This window comes from Hyperolius riggenbachi, chromosome 1 (assembly GCF_040937935.1).
Source record: "Hyperolius riggenbachi isolate aHypRig1 chromosome 1, aHypRig1.pri, whole genome shotgun sequence".
Taxonomy (NCBI): Eukaryota; Metazoa; Chordata; class Amphibia; order Anura; family Hyperoliidae; genus Hyperolius; species Hyperolius riggenbachi.
Genome location: NC_090646.1, coordinates 487,551,249 through 487,573,983, shown reverse-complemented (window position 1 = coordinate 487,573,983; position 22,735 = coordinate 487,551,249). Strand labels below are relative to the sequence as shown.

Sequence of the window (22,735 nt, the reverse complement as noted above, 5' to 3'; positions counted from 1 at the left end):
ATATTTCTCCCTGCAACATATTGTAAGACAGTGTCTTATATTCAGGGAAAGACAGTAGCAACTGCTGTAATCATGCCCTTCCTGATAAAATGTTTTAACACCTGTAGATTCTGTTTATTTTAAAATTAGTGTTTTTGAAGCATTATTTACAACAACAAGGAGGGGACTTAAATATCCAGTGTCTTTTACTTTATTGAAAACTGCATCTACCTCCCAACAAAAAAAGTAGTCATAAGGTGTCAAAATACAGAAAGCATGGTGCACCTTGTGGGGAGAGATAACAACTTGTACAAAAAAAAAAAAAAAATGAATCTGCTTCTGCAGAGGTTACTGGAAAAGGAAGAACTCCTCTGAAAAATGTTACAACAGGGGTCCCCAAACATTTTGGGTTGAGGGCCGGGACAACATACTTCAGACCGCTGGTGGGCCGGAGTAAACATAAAATGATGTAGAAGTCTTTGCGGACCAGACAGTGAAGCATACCCAGGTGACAATCTGCAAGTCAATTGGACAGCAGTGTCACCTGATGTGGAATTTGATTGGAAACCAGCAAAATTTCTGCTTTCTGGCTTCCATGTGGATGGGGGGTGCTGCACTGCTATTCCATATGTGGACCACCAATATTTAAAGATGTAGCTGACTGCATTTATAAGCAATACATTTTCTGTGTGGGGGGCCGGTAAGAAAGCCTTAGGGGGCCACATTCGGCCCGCGGGCCTTAGTTTGAGGACCACTGCTCTAGAGTTTGAGAAAGTACTTATTTCTACAAAAATATGAATGTGATATTGTATCCTATTCCGGCATTAGAACCTCTAAAGCAAAGAAATGAAGTCAGATACAGTGTTTTAGCAAATTAAACCAGTGGAAGTACATGTACCATTTGTGGAAGTTTTATACACATAGCAGAATGAAAAAATATAATACATAAAAAGTCATCACAACCAGTACTCCAAATATGCCTGGAGATTTATGCACAAGTTAGTCATAATCAGCAGAGCCACATTTTGGAGCCAAGCAGACCCCTATATCAAAGCACAACATTATCTTCAGATTCCTTTCCTGAGGCGCCCATGTGGTCCATAATATCGCACTGTTGAGTACAATCAACTCGTTAATAAACCATAATGCTGGCCTGCGTATTTGGAATGTGGGTTTAACAAAAATAAACGACACATACATTAGAAAGAAATTTCTCCAATTTACTTGTATTGAAATCTGTATTACATCTTAAACCTACTGGCCAGCAAAATTCTATAGAAAAAAAACCTTCAAAATGTTCCCAAAGAGTACCAGTCAGGTATACATAGGGAATTGTCTAAGAATACAAGCTACAAATCTAAATGCCTACAAATGCTACTTATGAGATTTAAAACTAACAGGCCATATTCTGCAGATCAATTGAGTATTTCTATAAAAAAAAAAAAAAAGAAAGAAAAAAAAAAAAAAAATGGACTGCTTAAAGAAAACCTGTAACATCAAAAAATTCCCCTGGGGGGGTACTCGCCTCGGGAGGGGGAAGCCTCAGGGTCCCAGTGAGGCTTCCCACGCCGTCCTCCGTTCCTCGGGGGTCTCGCTGCAGCCCTCCGAACAGCGGCGATGTAAATATTTACCTTCCTGGTTCCTGCGCAGGCGCTGTGGCGGCTCTCGGCTCCGAAATAGGCGGAAATACCCGATCGCCGTCGGGTCTGCTCTACTGCGCAGGCACAAGTCTCCGGCGCCTGCGCAGTAGAGCAGACCCGACTGAGATCGAGTATTTCAGTCTACTTCGGAGCCGAAAGCGGCCACAGCGCCCCCGCTGGAGCCTGGAAAGGCAAAGATTGAACTAGCTGCCGGATCTGTCGGGCCTCTGTTCGGAGGGTTGCAGCGAGACCCCCGTGGGACAGAGGACGTCGTGGGAAGCCACATTGGGACCCTGAGGTTTCCCTCTCCTGAGGCGAGTACCCCCAGGGGAACTTTTTGATGTTACAGTGTCTCTAAGAAATTCCTCTAATGTTCCATGTTATTTAAAGGATAACTGAAAGAAAAGGAATATGGAGGCAGCCATATTCATTTCATTTTAAGCAATACCAGTTGCCTGGTTGTCCTGCTGATCCGCTGCCTCTTAAATACTTCTGACCATGTCAGGAACACCTGATCTGCTGCATGGCTGTTCAGGGTCTATGGACAGATCTGACAAGATAAGCTGCATGCTTGTTTCTGATGTGATTCAGACACTACTGCAGCCAAATAGATCAGCAGGACTGCCAGGCAGATGGTATTGTTTAAAAGGAAAGACATATGGCAGCCTAATTTTTTCACTTCCGTTGTCCTTTAATCCAGAAAGACTGTAGTAAGGGAAGCAGCCATTGTTGAGCAAAATAAAAAAAAAAAAAAAACACCTTCTTTCCCCGACTTTCAAGCTTATGTCAAGTTTAATACACAGCCTGGGAACAAGCATGCAACCAAAGAAGTCTGAAAGCATATTTGCTCAATTTATTTATTTATTTATTTTTAAAAGGGGATATGGAGGCGGACATTTATTTCGTTTTAAAATATGCACATTGTGTGGCTGTCCAGCTGATCCTCAGCCTCCAACTTCTAGCCATAGACCCTGCCAAGCATGCAGATCAGATGTCTGACAAAAATCTGACAATATTAACATGCTTGTTTGGTGTGTTGTTCAGACACTACAGACTAGAAAGCAGTGCTGCCAGACAACTGGTATGGTTTAAAAGGAAATATGGCAGCCTCCATAGGTCTCTCACCTCTGTTACTTTGTTACTTGAAAGGAAGCACAATCAGAATGACAACTAGCAATTTAGCAGGAAAAAAAAAAAAAAAAAAAAAAAAAAAAAAAAAAGGAAGGTCAGGTATGACAACAGCCTCAATTCCATTGTGGTATCACTGAAACAATACCTCATCTATAGTACTGCAGTATGTCTGCTGCCCAAGTGTTAGTTGCAGTAACACAAAGATGAATTGTGCAGTTTATGCAAGACAAGAACAATATAAACTTCTCAAAGTAGCTTTGCATAACATGCGGACAGACTGTCAGATGTGTGCTGCATACTTCAAAGGAAAGGAAGTATTTTTGTGAAAAAATAAATATTCATTGTTGCTAGAGCTCGCCATATAAAATGAAAATTATATTTTTATTGCATATGGATTCTTTTGTATTCAGTCTATTGCTAAGAAAATACCTGTACTGACAAATAATTTCCAAGACATTGCTTAAAGTAGTTCAACACTAGTCCTGAATAACAACATCATCGTCGTCGTCGTCATCTTCTGTATTGTCATCCTCATCTTCAACAACACATATCTCAACCTCATCATGTTCCTTGGATTTGTAAGAAAACCAGTTAAGTACTTCCTGATGGCTTAGGTCAGATTCTGCAACTAATTGCTCTAGGTCCTCCTCCTGAAGAGGACCATGCGTGCGCCAGTAGTTTTCCAATACATTATAATTTTCTTGAAGAGCAGGTGACATAGGAGCCCGTTGAGAAATCTTAGGTGTTGAACAGTTCGTAACAAGTAGTTTGAAATTAGAAACTCTATGGGTAGGTTTTGACTTTCCAGAAAAGGTAGGTTCATTATCCATATAATCATCATCATCTTCCACAGCATTTCCTGAATGTTGACTAGATGATGCAGTCAACTCCTCCACAGGCACGGATGAGTTCAAAACTTGGCTTGGTGACACTGATGAATTATGTTTTCCATTAGCATTTGGTATATGCTGAGGATCATCCAACCAGCTGGGACGCTCTTGTATACTGTCATGGAACCACCTAAGGTGACCATGTTTAAGTGCATAGCGTGTATCACCAAACCACTGTATGATTTCTGCTCTAGACAATCCAGTGATCCCCTCAAGATGCATGTAGTCTTCACGGGTAGCCCACTGGGTCTTCAGAAAATAAGCTTTCAGGATTTGCAGCTGTTCTTTAGTTTTTCGTTGTCTTCTTATATTAGACAAATTAAGCTCGTCTCTTCTAAGCGTTCCATTGTGATCAAAGTATGCAGAGCCTGGTGCTACTTCACGGCTGTTCACTTTCCAGGATGAACGTCTACGTTCCCCCTCAGCAGGATATGATGCAATCGACATTGCGTTCCCTTCGGTTCCCAACATCAGGCCAGACCCAGAAGCCCTAACTGGACTTTCATTTTCTCGTCTTTTCTTTGGATGAAGATTTAAGGTGGGTGGACTGTAATTATAGTCATTTGAAAAGTTTCTTTTAAGATGTTTCCTTCTGGCTTCAAGGGTATTTTCAACAATTCTTACAGCTTCTTTATCTGGAGTTTTGTGAGCCAACTTCTTCTTGGTTACTGGTGCATTTTTACCTAGGTCCAGACACGGATTTGAGGCCGCAGTTTGCATTGCAGCCATTTTTGCGGTATGAACTGAAAAGTCTTCATTTCTAAGCACATTGGATTTCTTGGCCAGAGAAATCAAGGGCTTGAAATTTAACTGCTCTTGATTGTAATTGAGCCGTGCTCGTGTATCTTCAATTTCTTCAGCTGTCCAACTAATACCACAACGAATCCTTTGTGCCATAAACCAGTTTTTCACTTTTTCCATTTCTAGACCATATCGCAAAGAGAGTAAAGCAATTTCTGGCATGCTGGGGTATGGGAAGAAGCTGAAAGTGTTGACAAGCTGAGGGTGCTCATCTAGCTCTTCAGTAAGCTCTGCACGAGCCCAGGTGACCTGAAGTTCATCGGATACAGGAGGCAAACACAAAAGGCCAGAGATATCCTCTGGATATATAACAGAAGTCTTTGACGTAGTGGGAGGCATTATTCAAATTGTACTGCTCAAGTTAGGATGTGAGTTTCATCAGCAGGCACTTTATTTAAATGGGAATACTGAATACTTTCTTTGTCGCTTAGTCCTGAAAGGAAAAACAAAACAAAAAACATTTTAGGTTATAACAGGATTGCAATAGTTTAGAAGTTAGTATTTTTGTCAGCTGAACGAGACACTGAAGCGGGGAAAAAAAATAAAAGATAATGATTTGTATTTGTATTACAGCTAAGAAATAAAACATTAGGATCAGAGACATACGTCTAATATAGTTTCCAGTACAGGAAGAGTTAAGAAACTAGTTATCTATGCAAAAGAGCCATTGAGCTCCACCTCGCAAAGAGCGCTGTCTTCTGAAGCTTTTTTTTTTTTTTATCTCAACTGTATTTTGTTTTTCTCTGCAGGACAGTTCAATAGCTCACTGGCCTGCTCTGTAAAATCATTTAGAATGCCGAGTAGTGAGTAAACTGCAATTATTAGAGAAAGATGCAATGTTATAAAAACAAACACAAACAAACCTATATAACTGAAAATAAAAATATGAGAATATTTTATTTGCTACTAATCTTCTAGTAATTATCTGTACTACACAACCAATTCATCCATTTTTTATTTTTTTTGCTTCAGTGTCTCTAACATTGATCAAATAGTACAAAGCGACTTCTGTGTCTGTTCAAGCCTAGTATTCCTGCTGGCAAGCATCCAGCTGAGTGCATACAGTAAAAGCAAATACCACAGTTAACAGTATGTTCACCTATACCAGGGATGGCATTCCAGCGATGGTGGAACTACAAGTCCCATGAGGCATTGCAATACTCCGACAGCTCTAAGCATTACTTGGGGAGGTAGAGGCGTGATGGGATTTGTAGTTGTCACAACTGGAGTGCCAAGGTTAGCCATTACTGATCTACACTATGCCAATCTGTTTACTATTAAGCCATGCACAAATGTTGGATTAAACTGCCATAGTGGCCAAGAATAGCCACCTGTGTTAAGAATCTAGTGTTTGTACAGCGGACCCCCTCCATTTTCGTGGGTGCTTTGTTAAATGATCCCCCTGACGGATCAACTGTCTAGCGCATTGTATTCCCCACTGACAGCACCTGCTTTGTGATTCTCCTTGTGCACCACTGTTGGACCTCCTACACCCCACACAGCAACAGACTGTTGCTAGCCTGCATGACAACAGTCCTATGTAAGTACAAGGCTTAAAGGATACCCGAAGTGACATGATGATAGACATGGGTATGTACAGTGCCTAGCACACAAATAACTATGCTGTGTTCCTTTTTTTCCCTTTCTCTGCCTGAAAGAGTTAAATATCAGGTATGTAAGTGGCTGACTCAGTCAGGAAGTGACTACAGTGTGACCCTCACTGATAAGAAATTCCAACTATAAAACACTTTCCTAGCAGAAAATGGCTTCTGAGGGCAAGAAAGATAAAAAGGCGGAATTTCTTATCCGTGAGGGTCACACTGTAGTTATTTGTGTGCTAGGCTCTGTACATATACACATGTCTATCTAGTCATGTCACTTCGGGTATCCTTTAACCATTTACCGCCATCCTAACGTATTAAAACGTCATGCTTACCGCTATTAACAGCAACATGACGTTTTAATACGTCGCGCATTCCCGCCGCTGCTACCGCCGTGTGTCCGCCGCTACCGCCGCCATTACCGTCGGGATCCCGTGCTGGGCGATTGGGGAAGAGGACTGAACAGTCCTCTACCCAATCGCAGTGCCTGGAGTGAATGGACGTGACCGCGAACAGCGGCTACGTCCATTCACATAAACAGGAAATGTAACAGTTTAATAAAGTGTGTAAAAAAAAAAAAAAAAAAAAAAGTGAACACGTCCTATGAGTGTTCACCAGCGCCATCTTGTGGCCAAAAAGTATATTACACTTACAAAATACATACATTTTCAAGTATATACACATCATTAATAAAATTACACTTCCAACCCTCCCCCCCAAAAAAAACACTTGTAAAAAAAAAAATCAGCTTAAAAAAAATAAATAAATAGTTGCCTTAGGGACTCAGCTTTTTTTATTCTATATTTTATGGGGGAAAATTAATTTTAATTTATTACATAGGGGCTTGTAATTATGGCCAGAACAAACAGAAAAATAACCACTTATATTTCAAAATAATATACTGTCGCCATACATTGTGGTAGGAACATAATCTAAACGGTTTAATTATCGGGACCACTGGGCAAATAAAACGTGTTTGTTTTATCCACAGGAGAATGTTTAATTTTAAAACTATAAAGGCTGAACACTGAGAAATAATGATTTTTTTTCTTTTTTTTTCTGTTTTTCTCATTAAAATGCATTTAGAATAAAAAAATTCTTAGCAAAATGTACTATCCACAGAAAGCCTAATTGGTGGCGAAAAAAACGAGGTATAGATCATTTTCTTGTGATAAGTAGTAATAAAGTTATTAGGGAATAAAAGGGAGGAGCGCTGACAACTGAAAATTGCTCTGGTCCGTTAGGATAAAAACCCTTGGGGGTGAACTGGTTAAAGGGAACCAGAGACGAAGCACCCTCATGTATTTTACCATATAGAACAGTGGGAACATTAGAGAAAACACCTACCCTGCTGTCTGTTTCATTCTTCACTGCTCAGCCTGCTTCTAATCCTCCCTGATAAAATCCCCGACTGAGCATTCAGTCTGGCTTTGCTCAGGAATCATTATAGCCGAGTCTGTCTTTTCAAGCCCAAGCCTGCCCCCTTCTGGCTCTGCTGTAATGACTCAGCTATAAGGATTCCTGAGCAATGCCAGACTAAATGCTCAGTCGGGGATTTTATCAGGGCTGAGTAGAAGCAGGCTGAGCAGTAAATAATGAAAGAGCAGGTTAGGCGTTTTCTCTAATGTTCCCACTGATATATATGGTAAAATACACGAGGGTGCTTCTTCTCTGGTTCACTTTAAAGTGGACCCAAACTAAAAATACAAGATTTCACAAATAAAATCTATTTTCTAAATTATAATAATAAATAGCAGCCTTTTTTTAGCTGCATGATGACAAATATAAAATATTTTACATTTATTGGAGAAACCCCTACCCTTCATATTGCTGGGACAGAATCCGGCAAACTGGTGGAGTAGATGGTGTCCAGCAAAGGAGGAATTGCTAATGGCTGACACCTGTATAACCCTAGTTATGCAAAGAAAAGGGTGAAAAGCATGCACTGAAATGCTTATAGGCTTGAAGGAGTGTTTATTTATCTTTGTATGTGTCAGAGTGGTGCAACTAAATATTTTGAATTAAGAATATGTTTGGTTTGGGTCCACTTTAAAGGATAACTGAAGTGAAAGGGCTATAGAGCCTCGTCAGGGTCACACTTAGCAGAATCGTATGAGTTTTCAAATGTGTTCGATGGGGAAAACTCACGCAATTCTTCTAAGTGTGACCATGGCCTTAAGTGATGCACATTGCTTGACTTCCTGCTGATCCACTGCTGGCATTTTTAGCCATAGACCCTGCACAAGCATGCAGATCAGATGTTTGGTAAAAAATCTGACAAGATTAGCTGAATGCTTGTTACAGGAGTTTGAATCAGAGACACTACTGCAGCCAAAGAGATCAGCAAGACTGCCAGGCAACTGGTATGGTTTAAAAGGAAATAACCATGGCAGCCTCCATAATCACCCTCACTTTTGTTGTCCTTTAACCACTTCGGTACCAGCAGCCTCTGCCCCCTTAAAGTGAATGGGAACCGCAAGGCATTTGCTTTTTTTTTTACCACTTTGAATCCCTTGCTACGCTTATCTACTCCCCACAAAACTTCATCTGAAGCTCAGGGGAGTAGATAGGCGTACTTGTGGTAAACAGTGTGCTGTATGCCCAATAAGCTATCTGATTATGTATATAGGGTATCATTTTAACCGTGACAAGTGAGAGAATAGATTTTGTGGTGTTTGACAACTGAGGGCTAAGTCATGTGATTTTTTATTTTTTTTTAACGGAAAACTGAATGAAAAGCAATAAAACTGTTATTTTCATGTACTCTATACCCCTAAATAAATACTTAGTAAAAAAAAACCAAAAGTGACAGCATTGAAAAGAGAATACATAGTTACCCTAGGGATTTAGCTTTTAAAATATGTATGCCATGAGAGTATCACTGTTAATCATGAAGATAAGGGCTTTTAATTACTGATAGAGTACAATGAGAAAACAAAAAACACAAACCAGAAACTAATATATTATCGCTCTACAATGTACTAGGAACATTATTTAAATGTTGAGATAACCAGGACAAATTAGCAAATACAATGTGTGGGTTTTACCTATGGTAACATTGTTTATTTGAAAACTATAGTGGATGGAAATGGAGAAATAGTGTATTTTTTCTTTTTTTTTTCATGTTTCCCCTCATTTTTCCCTTTAAAATGCACAGATAATAACATAATTACTAAAAGCAAATATCACCCTCACAAAGCATAATTTGTGGCCAAAAAAAAAAAAAAACAAGATATAGATCATTTACATCTGATGAGTAGCAATAAAGTTATTGGTGAATGAATGGGAGGAGCGCTGAAATGTGAAAATTGCTCTGGTTTTTAAGCAAAAAATCCTGTGGTGCTGAAGTGGTTAAAGGGGAACTGAAGAGAGGTATATGGAGGCTGTCCTGTTTATTTCCTTTTAATCAATACCAGTTGCCCGGCAGCCCTGCTGGTCTATTTCTCTGCAGTAGTATCTGAATAAAACCAGAAACAAGCATGCAGCTAGACTTGTCAGATCTGACTTTAAAGTCTGAACCACTGAAACACCTGATCTGCTGTATGCTTGTTCAGGGGCTATGGCTAATAGTATTAGAGGCAGAGGATCAGAAGGGCTGCCAGGCAACTGGTATTGATTAAAAGGAAATAAACAGGACAGCCTCCATATACCTCTCTTCAGTTCCCCTTTAAGGACCAGAGGCTGCTGGTACAGTAAACCGCCGCTTTCCGACGTATCGCCGCTAAAATCCGCCCCTCCTGTCGTTCTGTCCCCACCATAGGCTGCTCTCTGCAGTCTCTGACGGCAGAGCGCTGTGAGCCGGTCAGGAGCCGCTTTCATTGGCTCCTGACCCTGTCAATGTAAGCCAATGGGGTTGGGCTCACAGTGCTCTGCCGTCATAGAGAAGGCAGGGCGAGCGAATTGCGGCGGGGTCAAAGCGGAGAGATCTGCGGTGACACGCGATTAATGGGACGTTGAACCTACGTCCAGTCAGGGCCCCAGTGCCACCTGCTGGACGTAGATTCAACCCACGTCGGTCCGGAAAAAGTTAATCATCTGCATTGTGCTAAACACAGGTGACTAGCAATGATGGTCCTTGTGAACTTTTATCTTCAGATTGTTTGGTCCCTGGTGATGGAGGCTTCTACTCCTTTGCATAACACTGCCCTGCCCCACTCCACTCATTTTTTCCATCCCAGATCTTTTGGTCAATTAACTGCCCAAAATCAATTGATTGAACATGAATCAGATATGTTGGGAAAATTCAACAAAAGTGTCCAACCTTTCATAAACCTTTAAGGCCCACACACACGTCGGATTTCCGCGAACGACGGGTTGTTTGATCGCTAAATCGGGCGTGTGTACAGACTGTCGTTCGCTTGATAAGAGTGAGTTTGAGCAATCGACCTGTCGTTTGCAGAAATCCGACGTGTGTATGGGCCTTAACTGTAGTACACTGAAGCAGGCTACTGTATATGCCGATGCATAAAATGTATATGTTACGGCCAGAACCCGAAGTTTGGCCAGAACTAGAAGTGGCCGGCCACTTCGGGTTCTGGCCGGCCAATGTGCGAACTGGCCGCTGCGCTGCGGCCAATGTGAGAAATGCAACAATTCCTGTAAGGTTAATGTTATGTTGTGGCCGCAGCGCAGCGGGCAAATGTATCACATCTTTAGTTTATTCAATGAAATTAAGCCGCCCGGCTTTTTCTCTGCCTCTCTCCCCTCCCCCCCGCCTCTCTCTCCTCCTCCCCCCGCCTCTCTCGCTCTCCTATGGGCAGCCGGGCGGGGACACGCGTGTCCCCTCCAGAGTCGTTCGTCGCGGCAGGGGAATCCTGCCGTTCTTGCAGAGCGGGTGCTGGCAGAAGCAATGTCTGCAGCCTCCCCGCTCTGCTCTCCTGCCGCGAGGAACGACTCTCGGGGACACACGTGTCCCCTCCGGCTGCCGATAAGAGAAGGAGAGAGAGGCGGGGGGGGAGGAGAGAGGCAGAGAAAAAGCCGGGCGGCTTAATTTCATTGAATAAACTAAAGATGTGATACATTTGCCCGCTGCGCTGCGGCCATAACATTAACCTTACAGGAATTGTTGCATTTCTCACATTGGCCGCAGCGCAGCGGCCAGTTCGCACATTGGCCGGCCAGAACCCGAAGTGGCCGGCCACTTCTAATTCTGGCCAAACTTCGGGTTCTGGCCGTAACATATACACAGATTGGCAAATGCTCATTTTTGCAGCAAACTAATATTAACATCGTTTTGGCAAATCAGTTGTCAGAAACAACATGAATATACAGGAGGCTCAGCACAGAGGGGTTAATGTGGGGTTAAGATGACAGTAACGCCTGTTTATTTTTTGTGACTGAACCCTTACCAGCTTGGAGAAAAAAAAAAAAAAAAAAAAAAAAAAAAAAAAAAAAAAAAAAAAAAGGTACCCATAGACATACTTACAAGACAAATGAAGCGAGGGGATATGGAGGCTGCCATATGCATTTCCTTTTAAGCAATACCAGTTCCCTGGCTAGCCTGCTGATCCTCTGCTTCTAATGCTGGGCATACACTATACTTTTCTGCGGCTCGACTCTGGATCGATTCCCGCTCGCCCCCGCGGGCGCTTCCTTATGTTGCGCTCGTTTAGTTCCATTGTCCTGCCCACGGGTATCGAGTGTGGAATTGATCCGGAGGGCAATCGGACATGTCGGAACTTATCAATCGAGCCATCAGCAGCTCGATTGATAAGAAAAAAAAAACGTATAGTGTATGCCCAGCATTATACTCATATCCATAAACCCTGAACAAGCATGCAGCAGATCAGGTGTTATTGTCAGATTTGACAAGATTAGCTGCATCTTTGTTTATGGTGTTATTCAAACACTACTGCAGCCAAATAGATCAGCAACTGTTATTGTAAAGGAAATAAAGGCAGCCAGTGATCTAATTCTGAGTAGCAAGTTATTTGGAATTAAAGTAATGAACTGCTCATTAAACAGCTGTGACAGCTGGTGACGGGGGTTAAATTACCCAGAAGTCTGCGGGATAGTCTTCGGTCCATTCCACATCATAGGCAAACACTGAGCTGCATTCCACAATTCACTACCATGCTTCCTCTTTCTGGCTTGAAGGAAGAAGTGGGGTAGTGAGTCGTGGAACGCGGCTCACGTTTCACCTATGATGTGGGATGGACCGAAGACTATCCCGCAGACTTCTGGGTAATTTAACCCCCCCCAGCTTTACAGTCCATTATGCTGGGCATACACGGGTCGATCCGATCGACTCCCGCCGCGTCCCCGCCCGGATCGATTCTCGCTCATCCCCGCCGGCGCTTATCTTCGCCGCTATCGTCCGCCCGCGGAGTCGATCCCCTCGGTGATAAGACACGTCGGATATTATCAGTCGCGCCGTGTATGCCCAGCATTACAACTGGAAAGAAAATTAGCATTCCCAGACCAAAGCTCAATACACCCGCACAGATAATTTCTAGCCTAAAATCAGGACAACCGTGGCAACTGGCCAAAAAAATGCAAGTGTAGAAATACCAATGCCCTCTATAACAGCACATGGTCAACCACAGTTTCTTGGCTGAACACGTCCTGTTTCAGGCACTACACTGCCTGGGTGATTTGGCGGATCTGTTAACTAGCTGTTTATGTGCAGAATTAGCTGTTGACCACTGCCCTCCATTCATTTAAATGAGCTGCAAGAACACAGCAACCCCCTCGTTGCTCCCCTCTGCCCAGCATCCGTGCTTGCTCTGGCTCTAATGTCGGGTCCCAACTTGATGACAGCAGTGCGAGCAAGGATGCCAGGCAGAGCAGAAGGGTGCTAGAGTTGCTCATTGCTGGAGCTGGGGAGGGGAGTAATGGCTGCTGGCTATACTGGGTACACCCATGCCTAGTTATATATACTGGGGGATACCTACGCCTGGCTATCTAAATGCCCTCCCATGCAAAAAAAATGCTCTGGTCCTTTAAGGTGGCCATACACTCGTCAGATTAGCAGCAGATAGATCATCAGAAGGATTTCTTATCTATCTGATGTGTTTAGGAACATTTTTTACTAGGATTAGAATTCCAATAGATTTCAGTTTGAAATCTATTGAAAATTGTTCTGATGGCATTTATTTGCCATCAGATTTCCATTATGGACAATGCAAACTGATAAGCAATCTCAACAGATCGACCTGGATTTTCCACCGTCAGATCGATTGAAATCAATTGAAATCGGCGGCCAATCGGGCAACCGATTTGCAATCAATCAGAAAATCGGCTGAGTGTATGGGCCCCTTAAAGAGACTCCGTAATAAAAATTGCATCCTGTTTTTTATCATCCTACAAGTTCCAAAAGCTATTCTAATGTGTTCTGGCTTACTGCAGCACGTTCTACTATCACCATCTCTGTAATAAATCAACTTATCTCTCTCTTGTCAGACTTGTCAGCCTGTGTCTGGAAGGTTGCCAAGTTCTTCAGTGTTGTGGTTCTGTGATGCATCTCCCCCCTCCAGGCCCCTCTCTGCACACTGCCTGTGTATTATTTAGATTAGTGCAGCTTCTCTCTGCTCTATTATCTTTTACAAGCTGGATAAATCCTCCTCTGAGCTGGCTGGGCTTTCACATACTGAGGAATTACACACAGGCAGAGCTGTCTGCACTCTGCAGGAAGAAAAAGCCTGACACTTCAGTGGAAGATGGCTGCAGGGGGAAAGAAACACACAAATGATCTCGAGATTCAAAATGAAGGGTGTATACAGCCTGCTTGTGTATGAATGTATTTTCTATGTGTGGACATACTGTACATCAACCTACTTCCTGTTTTGGTGGCCATTTTGTTTGTTTATAAACAAACTTTTTAAAACTGTTTTTAACCACTTTTAATGCGGCGAGGAGCGGCGAAATTGTGACAGAGGGTAATAGGAGATGTCCCCTAACGCACTGGTATGTTTACTTTTGTGCGATTTTAACAATACAGATTCTCTTTAACCACCCTGGCGTTCTGATAAGATCGCCAGGGAGGCTGCGGGAGGGTTTTTTTTAAATTAAAAAAAAACTATTTCATGCAGCCAACTGAAAGTTGGCTGCATGAAAGCCAACTAGAGGGCGCTCCGGAGGCGTTCTTCCGATCGCCTCCGGCGCCCAGAATAAACAAGGAAGGCCGCAATGAGCGGCCTTCCTTGTTTTGCTTACACCGTCGCCATAGCGACGAGCGGAGTGACGTCATGGACGTCAGCCGACGTCCTGACGTCAGACGCCTCCGATCCAGCCCTTAGCGCTGGCCGGAACTTTTTGTTCCGGCTGCGCAGGGCTCAGGCGGCTGGGGGGACCCTCTTTCGCCGCTACTCGCGGCGAATCGCCGCAGAGCGGCGGCGATCGGGCAGCACACGCGGCTGGCAAAGTGCCGGCTGCGTGTGCTGCTCTTTATTTGGCGCAAATCGGCCCAGCAGGGCCTGAGCGGCAGGCTCCGGCGGTGATGGACGAGCTGAGCTCGTCCATACCGCCCAGGTGGTTAAGGGGGGTGGAGGTGCTAGTCCTGAGGAGGTTAAAAGCGTAGGAAAGCTGGTAGGGTAAACAAAAAAAGGAGGTGGGAAAGCTAGTGGAGTAACAGAAAATTAGGTTAGGATAACAGTGGGGTAGGAGGATGGATTAGGGATGCATAGACTTTACTAAAACACAAGAAAAGACTGAGGTGGCAAAACAAATGAGGTCCAAGTAACCTGCGTTGGATGAACAGGCGATCAGAGCAGTAGCCGCATTGGAAGTTTAATTCAGTGCTGGTATAGGGCTTAACCACTTAAGGACCACAGTCTTTTTGCCCCTTAAGGACCAGAGCCTTTTTCTCCATTCAGACCACTGCAGCTTTCACGGTTTATTGCTCGGTCATACAACCTACCACCTAAAGGAATTTTACCTCCTTTTCTTGTCACTAATACAGCTTTCTTTTGCTGCTATTTGATTGCTGCTGCGAGTTTGTTTTTATTATATTCATCAAAAAAGACATGAATTTTGGCAAAAAAAAAATGACTTTTTTAACTTGCTGTGCTGACATTTTTCAAATAAAGTAAAATTTCCTATACATTTGAGCGCGAAAGTTATTCTGCTACATGTCTGATAAAAAAAACAAAAACATTCAGTGTATATTTATTGGATTGGGTAAAAGTTATAGCGTTTACAAACTATGGTGCCAAAAGTGAATTTTCCCATTTTCAAGCATCCCTGACTTTTCTGCGCACCTGTCAGGTTTCATGAGGGGCTAAAATTCCAGGATAGTACAAATACCCCCCAAATGACCCCATTTTGGAAAGAAGACATCCCAAAGTATTCAGTGAGAGGCATGGTGAGTTCATAGAAGATTTTATTTTTTGTCACAAGTAAGCGGAAAATGACACTTTGACAAAAAAAAAAGAAAAAAAAAAAGTTTCCATTTCTTCTAACTTGCGACAAAAAAAAATGAAATCTGCCACGGACTCACTATGCTCCTCTCTGAATACCTTGAAGTGTCTACTTTCCAAAATGGGGTCATTTGTGGGGTGTGTTCACTGTCCTGGCATTTTGGAGGGTGCCTAATTGTAAGCACCCCTGTAAAGCCTAAAGATGCTCATTGGACTTTTGACCCCTTAGCGCAGTTAGGCTGCAAAAAAGTGCCACACATGTGGTATTGCCGTACTCAGGAGAAGTAGTATAATGTGTTTTGGGGTGTATTTTTACACATACCCATGCTGGGTGGGAGAAATATCTCCGTAAATGACAATTGTTTTATTTATTTATTTTACACACAATTGTCTATAGAGATCTTTCTCCCACTCAGCATGGGTATGTGGAAAAATACACCCCAAAACACATTATACTACTTCTCCTGAGTACGGCGATACCACGTGTGGCACTTTTTTGCACCCTAACTGCGCTAAGGGGCCCAAAGTTCAATGAGTACCTTTAGGATTTCACAGGTCATTTTGAGAAATTTCATTTCAAGACTACTCCTCACGCTTTAGGGCCCCTAAAATGCCAGGACAGTATAGGAACCCCACAAATTACCCCATTTTAGAAAAAAAGACACCCCAAGGTATTCCGTTAGGAGGATGGTGAGTTCATAGAAGATTTTTTTTTTTTTGTCACAAGTTAGCGGAAATTGATTTTAATTGTTTTTTTTCACAAAGTGTCATTTTCCGCTAACTTGTGACAAAAAATAAAATCTTCTATGAACTCACCATACTCCTAACGGAATACCTTGGGGTGTCTTCTTTCTAAAATGGGGTCATTTGTGGGGTTCCTATACTGCCCTGGCATTTTAGGGGCCCTAAACCGTGAGGAGTAGTCTTGAAACCAAATGTCGCAAAATGACCTGTGAAATCCTAAAGGTACTCATTGGACTTTGGGCCTCTTAGCGCACTTAGGGTGCAAAAAAGTGCCACACATGTGGTACCGCCGTATTCAGGAGAAGTAGTATAATGTGTTTTGGGGTGTATTTTTACACCTACCCATGCTGGGTGGGAGAAATCTCTGTAAATGACAATTGTTTGATTTTTTTTTACACACAATTGCCCTTTTACAGAGATATTTCTCCCACCCAGCATGGGTATGTGTAAAAATACACCACAAAACACATTATACTACTTCTCCTGAGTATGGCGATACCACATGTGTGACACTTTTTTGCAGCCTAGGTGCGCTAAGGGGCCCAACGTCCTATTCACAGGTCATTTTGAGGCATTTGTTTTCTAGACTACTCCTCACGGTTTAGGGCCCCTAAAATGCCAGGGAAGTATAGGAACCCCACAAGTGACCCCATTTTAGAAAGAAGACACCCCAAGGTATTCCGTTAGGGGTATGGTGAGTTCATAGAAGATTTTATTTTTTGTCACGAGTTAGTGAAAAATGACACTTTGTGAAAAAAACAATAAAAATCCAATTTCCGCTAACTTTTGACAAAAAATAAAATCTTCTATGAACTCATCATACACCTAACAGAATACCTTGGGGTGTCTTCTTTCTAAAATGGGGTCACTTGTGGGGTTCCTATACTGCCCTGGCATTTTACGGGCCCAAAACTGTGAGTAGTCTGGAAACCAAATTTCTCAAAATGACTGTTCAGGGGTATAAGCATCTGCAAATTTTGATGACAGGTGGTCTATGAGGGGGCAAATTTTGTGGAACCGGTCATAAGCAGGGTGGCCTCTTAGATGACAGGATGTTTTGGGCCTGATCTGATGGATAGGAGTGCTAGGGGGGTGACAGGAGGTGATTGATGGGTGTCTCAGGGGGCGGTTAGAGGGGAAAATAGATGCAATCAATGCACTGGGGAGGTGATCGGAAGGGGGATCTGAGGGTTTGGCCGAGTGATCAGGAGCCCACACAGGGCAAATTAGGGCCTGATCTGATGGGTAGGTGTGCTAGGGGGTGACAGGAGGTGATTGATGGGTGTCTCAAGGTGTGATTAGAGGGGGGAAATAGATGCAAGCAATGCACTAGCGAGGTGATCAGGGCTGGGGTCTGAGGACGTTCTGAGGTGTGGGCGGGTGATTGGGTGCCCGCAAGGGGCAGATTAGGGTCTAATCTGATGGGTAACAGTGACAGGTGGTGATAGGGGGTGATTGATGGGTAATTAGTGGGTGTTTAGAGGAGAGAAGAGATGTATACACTGCACTTGGGAGGTGATCTGATGTCGGATCTGCGGGCGATCTATTGGTGTGGGTGGGTGATCAGATTGCCCGCAAGGGGCAGGTTAGGGGCTGATTGATTGGTGGCAGTGACAGGGGGTGATTGATGGGTGGCAGTGACAGGGGGTGATTGATAGGTGATTGACAGGTGATCAGTGGGTTATTACAGGGAATAACAGATGTAAATATTGCACTGGCGAATTGATAAGGGGGGGTCTGAGGGCAATCTGAGCGTGTGGGCGGGTGATTGGGTGCCCGCAAGGGGTAGATTAGGGTCTAATCTGATGGGTAACAGTGACAGGTGGTGATAGGGGGTGATTGATGGGTAATTAGTGGGTGTTTAGAGGAGAGAAGAGATGTAAACACTGCACTTGGGAGGTGATCTGATGTCGGATCTGCGGGCGATCTATTGGTGTGGGTGGGTGATCAGATTGCCCGCAAGGGGCAGGTTAGGGGCTGATTGATGGGTAGCAGTGACAGGGGGTGATTGACAGGTGAGCAGGGGGGATAGATGCATACAGTACACGGGGGGGGGGGGGGGGATAAAAAAAAATTAGCGTTGACAGATAGTGACAGGGAGTGATTGATGGGTGATTAGGGGGGTGACTGCGTGCAAACAGTGGTCTGGGGGGTGGGCAGGGGGGGTCTGAGGGGTGCTGTGGGCAATCAGGGGGCAGGGGGGGGGGAAATCAGTGTGCTTGGGTGCAGACTAGGGTGGCTGCAGCCTGCCCTGGTGGTCCCTCGGACACTGGGACCACCAGGGCAGGAGGCAGCCAGTATAATAGGCTTTGTATACATTACAAAGCCTATTATACATACGTGCAGCGGCGATCCGGGTGCTAGTAACCCGCCGGCGCTTCCGAACGGCCGGCGGGTTACTACGAGCGGTGGACGGAGCGAGTCCCCGGCGGCTGATCGCGTCACGAATGACGCGATCGCCGCATAGCCACTCCCGCAGCCGCCCCCGCCGATGGGCGTATTGCGGTTGTTTGGGCCCGGACTTTGCCGCCGCCCATCGGCTGGGGGCGGTCCTCAAGTGGTTAAACTCCCTGGCGGTAAGCCCGTGCTGAGCTCGGGCTATGCCGCTGGAAGGCACAGCTCAGGCCCCGCTGGGCCGATTTGCATATAGCACTTTGCTAGCTGCATGTGCATGACGATCGCCACCGCTACGCCACCATCCGTTGCGCCGTAGCGAGACCTTGTCTCGCCACATAAAAAAAAAAAAAAAAAGTTTTAAAAAACTGCTTTGCTGCCCCCTGGTGGATTTTAATAAACCGCCAGGAGGGTTAAAAGAGTAACTGTTAGGCATAAAATCAATTCTGTTAGTACCTCGGCATCCCCTCTCCTCCCTGCACTATTACAGAGCACAGCTGGGAGGGATAAAAGCAGCGCACAGACTCACCTAGTAATGGTTCCAGGTGCTAGAGTTCAAGTCTATGCTCTCTGCACTAACGCTGGTGGTAGTGCACAGATTATAGATGGGAACTCCAGCACTTGGAACCATTAGTAGACAAGTCTGTCTGTGCTGCCTTTATCCCACCCCGCTCTGCAATAGCCTGCGCAGTACAGCCCGGTGGACGTCCGATGACGTCAGCGCGACGGCGTGAGGCGCACGTTGGAGCGCAGAAGAGCCCAACCTGGGAGCCGGCCAGGTCAGGTGCACCACCGGAGAAGACCGGGAGCGGCGCCGAGGGCACGTCCTGCCTGCTACTGGCTTGAGGAAGCCCCAGGTAAGTGGATTCGTATTTTTATTTTTTACAGAGCGACCGTGAACCTTCCCTTTAATGAGTGCAGAGTTTCAATCTCCAACAGTAGTATCTAATCATGATTGTTTCAATCAAGACCAATGGCTGGATGACTCTGTAGAATGTCACCCTCATGAGTAGAAAAGCTCAGTGAGATACTAATGCTGGATTGCACGCATACACATTCTAGATTAAACTCGGCTGATAACGATCACCTCTGCCAAGAATCCAGCATTTGTACAGCAGTCCCCGACCCTTTCAACTGCTCAGCCAGCGGTCTGACCAGACAGATCACTTTGGCCGAGACCATTGTTCTCACTTACCCCACCCGTGTGCCATCCCCCCCCATATATAGAACATGCAAGTGAGCAACACCTCTGCACAGCCACTGCCCTGCAGTATCGCCCAAGAGATCAGGTCCCGAACCACATTGGTGAAGCACTGATTGAGCATCTGTAAAATACTAGAATTGGGCTAATTAAAAGTCAGCAGCAAGTGCTTTGATTGGGCAAATTCCAGGCTGTATACAGTTGCATTAAATGTGCATGCAAACTGGAATTATTAGAAATCAACAGATAATCTCTATTCATGATTTATTTGTATTCAAACAGGAAACACATTCTTGCTGGAAAATATTACACGTGGCGATTTAAAAATAAATAAATAAAAGCAGCCCAAGCAAGTGTTTCAGTGTTAGTCTAGTTTAGGGGACCCAGTCGGAAACCCTCATAGGGAACAGTTCTCCAATCACAGCAGCAGTAGAGCACAATGCATTGTGATTGGCTGAATAGTGTGGGGTAGTTTACTACAACCTATTAGAAACCTAATGATGCCCATACATGGTACAATTTTTTCATTTCTTTTTGATTAGCTAATTTCATCCGATTACTCTATTAGATCAAATATAAAGATTTTCCAAGATTTCCAATCTGATTTTTTTATGAAAACCAGGATATAGAGAAAATATATATCTATATCAAGAACTTTGATTATTCTGGTCAAACAATGGGGCAGATCAAATGTTTTTATTGTACCATGCATGGGCACCATAAGCGTTCCAGATTGTGCAAACCACTCACATCTGTAGAGATTTACCAATGAAGTTCCCTGCAGGGCCCCCTAAACTAGACTAGCAAATCCTAGATAATGCAACATTTGCATACAATGTGAACTATCTGGTCATCTTTACTCAACAATTAAAATTCCAGTTTAAAAGAAAAGGAAATGTACCAAGGTCTTATGCTGGGAATACACGGTTCGTTTTTGCCTTCGTTTAAACCTTCGTTTCGATTGTGCCTTTTGTCCTTTTCGATCCCGAAATAATCGGTCATATAGTTAATATCACCACCCACGGTTTCGTTTTTTTTTCCGATGATCGAAGGCTGCAAAGAAACGAAACGAAAATCCCTTTTTACAGGGACGGACTAGCATAAACGAATATATAATCGATCTGAACAGCCATCAAGCCTACCAATGGCTCGATTAGATGGATAAAGAGAGATAATATCAAACATGTTCGATCACTAGTCGTTCGTTTTTGGGGTCTATTAATCGAAACTATAATGAGATTATGACTATTTTCACATACGTTTTCAACACTCGATTCGTTTACCGAACGAATCGAAGGTTTAAACGAAGGCAAAAACGAACCGTGTATTCCCAGCATTAGACTCGGGAACTGAGATTAGCAAATCTGCCATCTTCCAAATTTGAAAAGTAAGATTTCCACTTTCTAGTGAATTCGAATTTAGTTAAATAGGTGGATTGTTTTGAGCAGTCTCGATTTTTAGAAACCTTTCCATAAAATAGAAAATTGCTGTTAGATTGGCACCTGCAGGCAGAATCTGACTGCAAAAAGATCCATCTTTTGAGAGATATTTTCCCAGTCATGCATGTTCAAGCCTGTGGAGAAGGGAGAGCACGTAGACTCCCTACAGGCAGCTGCCTGAAGAGGGAAAAAAAATACAATACTGATCGACCAGGAAAATCCAATCGTGCAGATTGATTTGCCACAGCAGAGTCGGCCAAGAGAAAGGGTGGGGGAGGTTCTACACATACACAGTTGTTTCCAATGTCGGTAGATGGAAACACAAAGCAATCGATGTACATTACTAAGATGTTCAGCAAGAAAACACCAGTGATTGTGCACATTGGAGAACCAGGGCAGAAAGAAACAATACAGTCCATGAATATAAGCAATGGCCGGGCAGAGGCTGGGGGCACCGGGCAGAGAGGCGCAGCGCTCCCGGCACACGTGCACGCACAGGAAGGATATCCCTGTAAATAAACACACGCAGCAGCAGGATATGTATGGAGAGGAGGAGCCACACGCTCACCGCTCCGGGAGAGTGGAGACAACTTCTGCCAGCCTCACTTCCCACAGCGGCGCTGGGAGCTCTGTGTATTGTGTGGCTGGGCAGCGTGCTCTATACGCCGCTGCAGATCCGCCTGGCCGCTCTTCTGTGATAATAGCGCACACTCACCTCTCCGCTGTGTGCTGATCGCAGCTCGCTCTTCCCGAGCGCTTCCGTGGAGACGGCTCCCCCCGCACCGTGCCTTGTTGTGGCTTTCATCCACCGAATGTTCGGGCCGGGAGGTTGCCAGGCGTTATGGCAGCGCCACAGATTGGTTGTAAACACAGGAAGGGAGGGACCTGGACTCCAGCAGTGATTGGAGGAAGGGCAAGGCCAAGCGGGCGGAACGGGTTGCTGGATGGTGTGTTTTCGGTGGAATGGGAGGAGCTCCTCCTTGTTCTGGGAGGAAGTGGGTGGCATCAGGGAATGGGATGGAATACCCAACAGACAGGGATAGAATAATACACCTGCTGCCTGGGTAATGGTTCTCTGCAACTTCAGTTTTTTTATAGGGCATTTTAAAATGACATATCATATTTTCTTATTTTTGAATAACCCATGTTTGTGTATCTTTTATGGAAACCTATTAGAATAGATATTTTTATTCGGTATTCTACATTTGTAATTTGGTTCTATAACATTACTTAATTTTAGTGATCATTTTGACTGACAATTTAGTCACTACTATATGCTTGGCAGTATGTGCTTTAATTTGGCTACTACAATAGATAATTTGGGGACTACAACATATTCCACCAAAAGTAACACGAGAACACCAATGACCTGGGTAAATGTCAGAAGACACCTGTGCACACCCTAAATTCAGGTGATGAATATCTAGTGTATGTACATAAGTAATGCCTAGTACACACCATACAATTTGCTGTAAGATTTTTCTGCAAGATTTTCTGTAATTAGATTCTTTTCTGTAAAGTACTGGTGGAGACTGGTCATTATCTCTGGTGTTGTCTTC

The 22,735-nt window shown here is 44.0% G+C and overlaps 1 protein-coding gene across 1 annotated transcript; it reads right to left on the bottom strand.

Annotated features, from left to right (window-relative positions):
• Nucleotides 1–3,112: 3,112 nt before the first annotated feature.
• Nucleotides 3,113–22,045, bottom strand: HOMEZ (homeobox and leucine zipper encoding). The gene is made up of 2 exons (XM_068271557.1): nt 21,892–22,045; nt 3,113–4,874 (listed from the first exon to the last, which is right to left on the bottom strand). Exon 2 carries the CDS (start codon nt 4,778–4,780, stop codon nt 3,227–3,229), a length of 1,554 nt encoding a protein of 517 aa, XP_068127658.1. The 5' UTR covers nt 4,781–4,874; nt 21,892–22,045; the 3' UTR covers nt 3,113–3,226.
• Between the last annotated feature and the right edge of the window lie 690 nt (nt 22,046–22,735).